This window comes from Heterodontus francisci, unplaced genomic scaffold (genome assembly GCF_036365525.1).
Source record: "Heterodontus francisci isolate sHetFra1 unplaced genomic scaffold, sHetFra1.hap1 HAP1_SCAFFOLD_323, whole genome shotgun sequence".
NCBI classification, from domain to species: Eukaryota; Metazoa; Chordata; class Chondrichthyes; order Heterodontiformes; family Heterodontidae; genus Heterodontus; species Heterodontus francisci.
In genome coordinates this window covers 1,295,809-1,306,735 of record NW_027141078.1, presented here as the reverse complement: position 1 = coordinate 1,306,735, position 10,927 = coordinate 1,295,809, and the positions used below count along the sequence as shown (strand labels likewise).

At 53.7% G+C, this 10,927-nt stretch overlaps 1 protein-coding gene across 1 annotated transcript in view; it reads left to right on the top strand.

Annotated features, from left to right (window-relative positions):
• LOC137361948 (pleckstrin homology domain-containing family G member 6-like) overlaps positions 1–10,927 on the top strand; it is a 47,455-nt gene that overhangs the window by 17,754 nt on the left and 18,774 nt on the right. The window contains exons 7-9 of the mRNA XM_068026530.1: positions 273–422; positions 2,046–2,156; positions 2,846–2,995. Of these exons, the coding sequence (XP_067882631.1) occupies positions 273–422; positions 2,046–2,156; positions 2,846–2,995 (411 nt within the window). The remainder of the gene's footprint in view (positions 1–272; positions 423–2,045; positions 2,157–2,845; positions 2,996–10,927) is intronic.

The window sequence follows — 10,927 nt, the reverse complement described above, 5'->3', positions numbered from 1 at the left end:
AGTCAGGGACGGGCAGTAAATGTTGGCCTAGCCGGTGCGCACGTTCCCCCGAATGAAGAACTGGAGGGGAAAAAGAATCGCTGCCGATTCGATCTCCAGGGAGGGCGGAAGGGCAGACACTGACCCGAGCCAGTTCCCCCATCAACCCTACGACCACCCACCCCCCGCCCGCCTCTCTCTGGCGTTGGACCCTCCGGGGTGTGAAAGGTTGAACGCGTGGCATTTTCTCAATCCCGCCCGAGCCCCCAACTTGCTGCTGCTTTGTCTCCCAGGTGGACCCCCAGCGTCTGTTCGGCAACATCCACGAGATAATCCGGGTGCATCGGGGAGTCTGGCAGGAGGTGATGATGCCCGTGCTGGACGAAGCAAGGGCCTCTGGGAAGCCGCTGGACCCCCTCCTCCTCTGCCATGGTTTCCGAACGGTGAGGCCCATCCTGGTGTTCCAGACGAGGTGTCGTTAGAGGGAGTGAAGGAACGATGTGGGGGAGTGAAGAGGTGGAGGGGCTCACCATGGGTGAATGAGGTTGGTTGGATGGACGTGTTGGGTTTGGACTGGACCGAGGTGAGGGGAAAGGGACCTCCACCCAACACCGCACCCCCCTCCCAAATCCCAAACTCCACTGATTGGTTATTCCCAAACAATCAGACTGCATGGGATTGGAGGTGAGCCACTGGCTTCATCCATCCACCTGAACTCGACTATTCCGGCGCACTCCGGTCCCGCTCTCCCACATTCCACCCTCCGTAAACTTCAGCTCATCCCGCACTCTGCCGACCCCCCTCCCCACCCCGTGTCCTAACTCACACCCGGTCCCGTTCCCCCTCCATCACCCTCCCCCTGCTCGCTGACCCTACACTGGCTCCCCGTCCGACAACACCTCGATTTTCAAATTTACATCCTCGTTTTCAAATCCCTCCTCGTCCCCTCCCTATCTCTGTAACCTCCTCCAGTCCCCTACAACCCTCCCTATCTCTGTAACCTCCTCCAGTCCCCTACAACCCTCCCTATCTCTGCAACCTCCTCCAGTCCCCCTGCAACCCTCCCTATCTCTGTAACCTCCTCCCAGTCCCTACAACCCTCCCTATCTCTGTAACCTCCTCCAGTCCCCTACAACCCTCCCTATCTCTGTAACCTCCTCCAGTCCCCTACAACCCTCCCTATCTCTGCAACCTCCTCCAGTCCCCCTACAACCCTCCCTATCTCTGCAACCTCCTCCAGTCCCCCTGCAACCCTCCCTATCTCTGTAACCTCCTCCAGTCCCCCTACAACCCTCCCTATCTCTGTAACCTCCTCCAGTCCCCTACAACCCTCCCTATCTCTGTAACCTCCTCCAGTCCCCTACAACCCTCCCTATCTCTGTAACCTCCTCCAGCCCCCGACAACCCTCCCTATCTCTGTAACCTCCTCCAGCCCCCTACAACCCTCCCTATCTCTGTAACCTCCTCCAGTCCTCGACAACCCTCCCTATCTCTGTAACCTCCTCCAGTCCCCTACAACCCTCCCTATCTCTGCAACCTCCTCCAGTCCCCCTACAACCCTCCCTATCTCTGCAACCTCCTCCAGTCACCCTGCAACCAACACTATCTCTGTAACGTCCTCCAATTCCGGCCTCTCATGCATCCCCCGATCGCGAAGCCCAAGAATACAAAGGCCCAGAGGCTAGCTTAAGCTGTCTGGGTTCAGCTCGGGGCACCAACCCCACAGGGTGGATAGATTGTTCTTGCAGGGGGCAGGGCCTAGGTTGAGCGGAACGGTCCCCGAGGCTAAATTATGAGGAGAGGCTGCTCAGACTGGGCTCGTAGTCCCTCGAGCATCGAAGATTAAGTGGGGGGGGGGGATCAAATCGAGGATAATTAAGGGAATGGATAGGGTCGGTGTGGAGAAAGTGGAGGGGAGGGGAGAGGGAGGGGGAGGGGGAACGAGGGGGAGGGAACGAGGGGGATGGAAAGTCGGAGTTGAGGGAGAGGGAAGGAGGGGACAATAAAGAGGCACTAACAATCTCTGAACCTCCCTCTCTTTTGCCCTCTCCCCCTCAACCCCACAGTTCCCTGAAAGGTTTCATTCCTACATCAATTATTGTCTATCAGAGGCCCGGTCCCTTCAGTATGCTCACATAACTCAACAGAACAACAAACTCTTCGGCATGTACGTCAAGGTAGGCACCAGCTGATAAGATGGCAACGGGGAGGCCCGGGGCTGGTACCAGGGCAACGGGGAGGCCCGGGGCTGGTACCAAATCAATGGGAAGGCCCGGGGCTGGTACCAAATCAATGGGAAGGCCCGGGGCTGGTGCCACGGCAACGGGGAGGCCCGGGGCTGGTGCCACGGCAACGGGAAGGCCCGGGGCTGGTACCAGGGCAACGGGGAGGCCCGGGGCTGGTACCAAATCAATGGGAAGGCCCGGGGCTGGTACCAAGTCAATGGGAAGGCCCGGGACTGGTACTCGGGCAACGGGGAGGCCCGGGGCTGGTACCAGGGCCATGGGAAGGCCCGGGGCTGGTACCAAGTCAACGGGAAGGCCCGGGGCTGGTACTAGGGCAACGGGAAGGCCCGGGTCTGGTACCACGGCAATGGGAAGGCCTGGAGCTGGTACCAGGGCAACGAGGAGGCCCGGGGCTGGTACCAGGGCCATGGGAAGGCCCGGGGCTGGTACCACGGGAACGGGGAGGCCCGGGGAGGGACAGGAGCCTCTCGGCCAGTGGGGTCAAGGGTCATTGACCGCGGAGAGAGAGGGAGACTCTCGGGCCTGTGGGGTCAAGGGTCACTGACCGCGGGGAGGGAATTGGAGCGACTGGGGCCTCAAATTATTGAGAATTAATCCCGGCGGGGTCTTTTTCAATTCAGTGGGCCGAAACGCACAAACTGAGTAACCGAATGAGACTGAATGACATGTTGGTAAAACCTCACCAACGCCTCACGAAATACCCGTTGCTCTTCAAGGCTATTCTCAAAAAAACGGAGGATCCCGTCAGCAGTGAAACCATCCTCAATACGGTAAGGAGCTGCACCCGCCCCCGCCTCCAATCCCTGATCCCTCATTCTCTACTCTGCGTCCCGTCTCAGCACGCAGATTGTGGAATTGAACCCCAGTTCTCAAGCCAGTTATCCGGGTCAACACACCCAGGGCAGTACTGAGGGAGCGCCACACTGTCGGTGGGTCAGTACTGAGCGAGTGCCGCACTGTCGGTGGGTCAGTACTGAGGGAGCGCCGCACTGTCGGAGGGTCAGTACTGAGGGTGTGCCGCACTGTCGGAGGGTCAGTACTGAGGGCGTGCCGCACTGTCGGAGGGTCAGTACTGAGGGCCTGCCGCACTGTCGGTGGGTCAGTACTGAGGGAATGCCGCACTGTCGGTGGGTCAGTACTGAGGGAATGCCGCACTGTCGGAGGGTCAGTACTGAGGGAGTGCCGCACTGTCAGTGGGTCAGTACTGAGGGAGCGCCGCACTGTCAGAGGGTCAGTACTGAGGGTGTGCCGCACTGTCAGAGGGTCAGTACTGAGGGCCTGCCGCACTGTCAGAGGGTCAGTACTGAGGGAGTGCCGCACTGTCGGAGGGTCAGTACTGAGGGTGTGCCGCACTGTCGGAGGGTCAGTACTGAGGGAGTGCTGCACTGTCGGAGGGTCAGTACTGAGGGAGTGCCGCACTGCCCAAGGGTCAGTACTGAGGGAGTGCCGCACTGTCAGAGGGTCAGTACTGAGGGTGTGCCGCACTGTCTGAGGGTCAGTACTGAGGGAGTGCTGCACTGTCGGAGGGTCAGTACTGAGGGTGTGCCGCACTGCCCGAGGGTCAGTACTGAGGGAGCGCTGCACTGTCCGAGGGTCAGTACTGAGGGAGCGCCATACTGTTGGAGGGTCAGTACTGAGGGTGTGCCGCACTGTCGGAGGGTCAGTACTGAGGGAGTGCTGCACTGTCGGAGGGTCAGTACTGAGGGAGCGCCGTACTGTCCGAGGGTCAGTACTGAGGGAGCGTCGCACTGTCGGAGGGTCAGTACTGAGGGAGCGCCGCACTGTCGGAGGGTCAGTACTGAGGGAGCGCCGCACTGTCGGAGGGTCAATACTGAGGGAGCGCCGCACTCTTGGCAGGTGGGGACCTGCGTGACAGTATGTGGGTGTTACCTCAACTGCAAGTTAGTTCATCCTCCTTCATAGCCCAAATAAGGCTGTCTAACTGTTCATTTCCTGAGTATTGCGGAAAACAGAGACATGTTGTCGAAGCTTTTCGTCTTGCACTCATCAGGACAACCCGCAAGAATACCAATGTAAGGGAAAACGACAACTTTACATTGTATGGGAAGAGAGTGCTGATTGCTTGGCAAGTTTGAGTAACAGGCGAAGCTCGCTGTTTCATGCTGCTACTATGCAGTAGCAACACGTGTTGTGTTCACCACTAACAGGATGCTGCCATCAAGCCAAAAGGACGTCCAGCCTAACACACAAATGTGTAAGGTGATATCTGAATTTCAACGCCAGTGTGATGCTCGGTATATAGGCCGTACGTCCCAAAGACTGTGGATCGTATCGATCCACATGTCCCTTCCGCGGTTCGCAACGGGCGAGGTGCAGGCCGTACCCAAACAGCCCGTGATCGCAAAACTCAAAACACAGTCTCCAATATTAGATTTCATTCTGCGATTGGACAACATTTGCTAAATAATCCTCAGTGTGCTAAGAATTACGCTGACAACCAACTTAAGATTGTCAGTTGGGCTCGTAATGTGGTGCATTTACGCGTACTGCGATCTACTTATGTTAATATATTAACAGGGCTGTGTTCTTTGCAGACAGAAAGAACTTGTATAAACATTGCGCCTGTTTCAGCTAAACAAAGTAAGTGACAACCATTCACTGGTTCATTCCTCAGGGCAATGCCTCGACCAATCAGAGTCAAGCTGCCTGATTTAAGTTTCAAACAAAGCTTGGCAGTTAAACTGTCAGTCAGTACAAACTGGTGCATTCTCCATGGCAGCCCCACGGCCAATCAGAGTCCAGTTGCCAACCAATCAGCACTCTCTTCTCAAACAGTACAAAGCTGTTGCTTTCCCTTACATTGGTATTCTTGCGGATTGTCCTGATGAATGCAAGATGGAAAGCTTCGACAACATGTCTCTACTTGCAGCAATATTAAAGTTCTGGACAACCAAAAGACTATTTGATTTCATTTCTTGGTAAGGTCTGTCCACTTTGATTCCCAAGAAATGCGAGCTGTTTCAACATTATAGTTCAGCCTTTGCCTTTGATTAATTTGTCAAAATTTAGTTGGCTGTGGATCAGGGAGATCAGCAGAAAAGCCTCTTATGAACCTTCCCACTGTGGGACCTCCTGTGAGAATGTGCAAAACTACGTTGTCAATGTCTTACTGTGTGATGGTGTTCGTCACGAGTGTCTCTCAGTCCTCTCACTCTCAGGGTGATATCTGTACACTGACTGGTGTCTCTCAGTCCTCTCTCTCTCAGGGTGATATCTGTACACTGACTGGTGTCTCTCAGTCCCCTCTCTATCTCAGGGTGATATCTGTACACTGACTGGTGTCTCTCAGTCCCCTCTCTCTCAGGGTGATATCTGTGCACTGACTGGTGTCTCTCAGTCCCCTCTCTCTCAGGGTGATATCTGTACACTGACTGGTGTCTCTCAGTCCCCTCTCTCTCAGGGTGATATCTGTACACTGACTGTGTCTCTCAGTCCCTCTCTCTCTCAGGGTGATATCTGTACACTGACTGGTGTCTCTCAGTCCTCTCTCTCTCAGGGTGATATCTGTACACTGACTGGTGTCTCTCAGTCCCCTCTCTATCTCAGGGTGATATCTGTACACTGACTGGTGTCTCTCAGTCCCCTCTCTCTCAGGGTGATATCTGTGCACTGACTGGTGTCTCTCAGTCCCCTCTCTCTCAGGGTGATATCTGTACACTGACTGGTGTCTCTCAGTCCCCTCTCTCTCAGGGTGATATCTGTACACTGACTGTGTCTCTCAGTCCCTCTCTCTCTCAGGGTGATATCTGTACACTGACTGGTGTCTCTCAGTCCTCTCTCTCTCAGGGTGATATCTGTACACTGACTGGTGTCTCTCAGTCCTCTCTCTCTCAGGGTGATATCTGTACACTGACTGGTGTCTCTCAGTCCCTCTCTCTCTCAGGGTGATATCTGTACACTGACTGGTGTCTCTCAGTCCTCTCTCTCTCAGGGTGATATCTGTACACTGACTGGTGTCTCTCAGTCCCCTCTCTATCTCAGGGTGATATCTGTACACTGACTGGTGTCTCTCAGTCCCCTCTCTCTCAGGGTGATATCTGTGCACTGACTGGTGTCTCTCAGTCCCCTCTCTCTCAGGGTGATATCTGTACACTGACTGGTGTCTCTCAGTCCCCTCTCTCTCAGGGTGATATCTGTACACTGACTGGTGTCTCTCAGTCCCCTCTCTATCTCAGGGTGATATCTGTACACTGACTGGTGTCTCTCAGTCCCCTCTCTATCTCAGGGTGATATCTGTACACTGACTGGTGTCTCTCAGTCCCCTCTCTCTCTCAGGGTGATATCTGTACACTGACTGGTGTCTCTCAGTCCCCTCTCTATCTCAGGGTGATATCTGTACACTGACTGGTGTCTCTCAGTCCCCTCTCTCTCAGGGTGATATCTGTACACTGACTGGTGTCTCTCAGTCCTCTCACTCTCTCAGGGTGATATCTGTACACTGACTGGTGTCTCTCAGTCCCCTCTCTCTCAGGGTGATATCTGTACACTGACTGGTGTCTCTCAGTCCCCTCTGTCTCAGGGTGATATCTGTACACTGACTGGTGTCTCTCAGTCCCCTCTCTCTCAGGGTGATATCTGTACACAGACTGGTGTCTCTCAGTCCTTCTCTCTCAGGGTGATATCTGTACACTGACTGGTGTCTCTCAGTCCTCTCACTCTCTCAGGGTGATATCTGTACACTGACTGGTGTCTCTCAGTCCTCTCACTCTCTCAGGGTGATATCTGTACACTGACTGGTGTCTCTCAGTCCCCTCTCTCTCAGGGTGATATCTGTACACTGACTGGTGTCTCTCAGTCCCCTCTGTCTCAGGGTGATATCTGTACACTGACTGGTGTCTCTCAGTCCCCTCTCTCTCAGGGTGATATCTGTACACTGACTGGTGTCTCAGTCCCTCTCTCTCAGGGTGATATCTGTACACTGACTGGTGTCTCTCAGTCCCTCTCTCTCAGGGTGATATCTGTACACTGACTGGTGTCTCTCAGTCCCCTCTCTATCTCAGGGTGATATCTGTACACTGACTGGTGTCTCTCAGTCCTCCCTCTCTCAGGGTGATATCTGTACACTGACTGGTGTCTCTCAGTCCCCTCTGTCTCAGGGTGATATCTGTACACTGGCTGGTGTCTCTCAGTCCCCTCTCTCAGGGTGATATCTGTACACTGACTGGTGTCTCTCAGTCCCCTCTCTATCTCAGGGTGATATCTGTACACTGACTGGTGTCTCTCAGTCCCCTCTCTCTCAGGGTGATATCTGTACACTGACTGGTGTCTCTCAGTCCCCTCTGTCTCAGGGTGATATCTGTACACTGACTGGTGTCTCTCAGTCCCCTCTCTCACAGGGTGATATCTGTACACTGACTGGTGTCTCAGTCCCTCTCTCTCAGGGTGATATCTGTACACTGACTGGTGTCTCTCAGTCCCCTCTCTCTCAGGGTGATATCTGTACACTGACTGGTGTCTCTCAGTCCCCTCTCTCTCAGGGTGATATCTGTACACTGACTGGTGTCTCTCAGTCCCCTCTCTCTCTCAGGGTGATATCTGTACACTGACTGGTGTCTCAGTCCCCTCTCTCTCTCAGGGTGATATCTGTACACTGACTGGTGTCTCTCAGTCCCCTCTCTCTCTCAGGGTGATATCTGTACACTGACTGGTGTCTCAGTCCCCTCTCTCTCTCAGGGTGATATCTGTACACTGACTGGTGTCTCTCAGTCCCCTCTCTCTCTCAGGGTGATATCTGTACACTGACTGGTGTCTCTCAGTCCCCTCTCTCTCTCAGGGTGATATCTGTACACTGACTGGTGTCTCTCAGTCCCCTCTCTCTCGGGGTGATATCTGTACACTGACTGGTGTCTCTCAGTCCCCTCACTCTCAGGGTGATATCTGTACACTGACGGGTGTCTCTCAGTCCCCTCTCTCTCAGGGTGATATCTGTACACTGACTGGTGTCTCTCAGTCCCCTCACTCTCAGGGTGATATCTGTACACTGACGGGTGTCTCTCAGTCCCCTCTCTCTCAGGGTGATATCTGTACACTGACTGGTGTCTCTCAGTCCCCTCACTCTCAGGGTGATATCTGTACACTGACGGGTGTCTCTCAGTCCCCTCTCTCTCAGGGTGATATCTGTACACTGACTGGTGTCTCTCAGTCCCCTCTCTCTCAGGGTGATATCTGTACACTGACGGGTGTCTCTCAGTCCCCTCTCTCTCAGGGTGATATCTGTACACTGACTGGTGTCTCTCAGTCCCTCTCTCTCTCAGGGTGATATCTGTACACTGACTGGTGTCTCTCAGTCCCCTCTCTCTCAGAGTGATATCTGTACACTGACTGGTGTCTCTCAGTTCCCTCTCTCTCAGGGTGATATCTGTACACTGACTGGTGTCTCTCAGTCCCTCACTCTCAGGGTGATATCTGTACACTGACTGGTGTCTCTCAGTCCCTCACTCTCAGGGTGATATCTGTACACTGACTGGTGTCTCTCAGTCCCCTCTCTCACAGGGTGATATCTGTACACTGACTGGTGTCTCTCAGTCCCCTCTCTCTCAGGGTGATATCTGTACACTGACTGGTGTCTCTCAGTCCCACTCTCTCAGGGTGATATCTGTACACTGACTGGTGTCTCTCAGTTCCCCCTCTCACAGGGTGATATCTGTACACTGACTGGTGTCTCTCAGTCCCCTCTCTCTCAGGGTGATATCTGTACACTGACTGGTGTCTCTCAGTCCCCTCTCTCTCAGGGTGATATCTGTACACTGACTGGTGTCTCTCAGTCCCCTCTCTCTCAGGGTGATATCTGTACACTGACTGGTGTCTCTCAGTCCCCTCTCTCTCAGGGTGATATCTGTACACTGACTGGTGTGTCTCAGTCCCTCTCTCTCAGGGTGATATCTGTACACTGACTGGTGTCTCTCAGTCCCCTCTCTCTCAGGGTGATATCTGTACACTGACTGGTGTCTCTCAGTCCCCTCTGTCTCAGGGTGATATCTGTACACTGACTGGTGTCTCTCAGTCCTCTATCTCTCAGGATGATATCTGTACACTGACTGGTGTCTCTCAGTCCCCTCTCTCTCAGGGTGATATCTGTACACTGACTGGTGTCTCTCAGTCCTCTCTCTCAGGGTGATATCTGTACACTGACTGGTGTCTCTCAGTCCTCTATCTCAGGGTGATATCTGTACACTGACTGGTGTCTCTCAGTCCTCTATCTCAGGGTGATATCTGTACACTGACTGGTGTCTCTCAGTCCCCTCTCTCTCAGGGTGATATCTGTACACTGACTGGTGTCTCTCAGTCCTCTATCTCAGGGTGATATCTGTACACTGACTGGTGTCTCTCAGTCCTCTATCTCAGGGTTATATCTGTACACTGACTGGTGTCTCAGTCACCTCTCTCTCTCAGGGTGATATCTGTACACTGACTGGTGTCTCTCAGTCCTCTATCTCACGGTGATATCTGTACACTGACTGGTGTCTCTCAGTCCTCTATCTCAGGGTGATATCTGTACACTGACTGGTGTCTCAGTCACCTCTCTCTCTCAGGGTGATATCTGTACACTGACTGGTGTCTCTCAGTCCCCTCTCTCTCAGGGTGATATCTGTACACTGACTGGTGTCTCTCAGTCCTCTATCTCACGGTGATATCTGTACACTGACTGGTGTCTCTCAGTCCTCTATCTCAGGGTGATATCTGTACACTGACTGGTGTCTCAGTCCCCTCTCTCTCAGGGTGATATCTGTACACTGACTGGTGTCTCTCAGTCCCCTCTTTCTCTCAGGGTGATATCTGTACACTGACTGGTGTCTCTCAGTCCCCTCTCTCTCAGGGTGATAACTGTACACTGACTGGTGTCTCTCAGTCCCTCTCTCTCAGGGTGATATCTGTACACTGACTGGTGTCTCTCAGTCCCTCACTCTCAGGGTGATATCTGTACACTGACTGGTGTCTCTCAGTCCCCTCTCTCTCAGGGTGATATCTGTACACTGACTGGTGTCTCTCCGTCCCTCACTCTCAGGGTGATATCTGTACACTGACTGGTGTCTCTCAGTCCCCTCTCTCTCAGGGTGAAATCTGTACAGTGACTGGTGTCTCTCAGTCCTCTATCTCAGGGTGATATCTGTACACTGACTGGTGTCTCAGTCACCTCTCTCTCTCAGGGTGATATCTGTACACTGACTGGTGTCTCTCAGTCCCCTCTCTCTCAGGGTGATATCTGTACACTGACTGGTGTCTCTCAGTCCTCTATCTCACGGTGATATCTGTACACTGACTGGTGTCTGTCAGTCCTCTATCTCAGGGTGATATCTGTACACTGACTGGTGTCTCAGTCACCTCTCTCTCTCAGGGTGATATCTGTACACTGACTGGTGTCTCTCAGTCCCCTCTCTCTCAGGGTGATATCTGTACACTGACTGGTGTCTCTCAGTCCTCTATCTCACGGTGATATCTGTACACTGACTGGTGTCTCTCAGTCCTCTATCTCAGGGTGATATCTGTACACTGACTGGTGTCTCAGTCCCCTCTCTCTCAGGGTGATATCTGTACACTGACTGGTGTCTCTCAGTCCCCTCTCTCTCTCAGGGTGATATATGTACACTGACTGGTGTCTCTCAGTCCCCTCTCTCTCAGGGTGATATCTGTACACTGACTGGTGTCTCTCAGTCCCCTCTCTCTCTCAGGGTGATATCTGT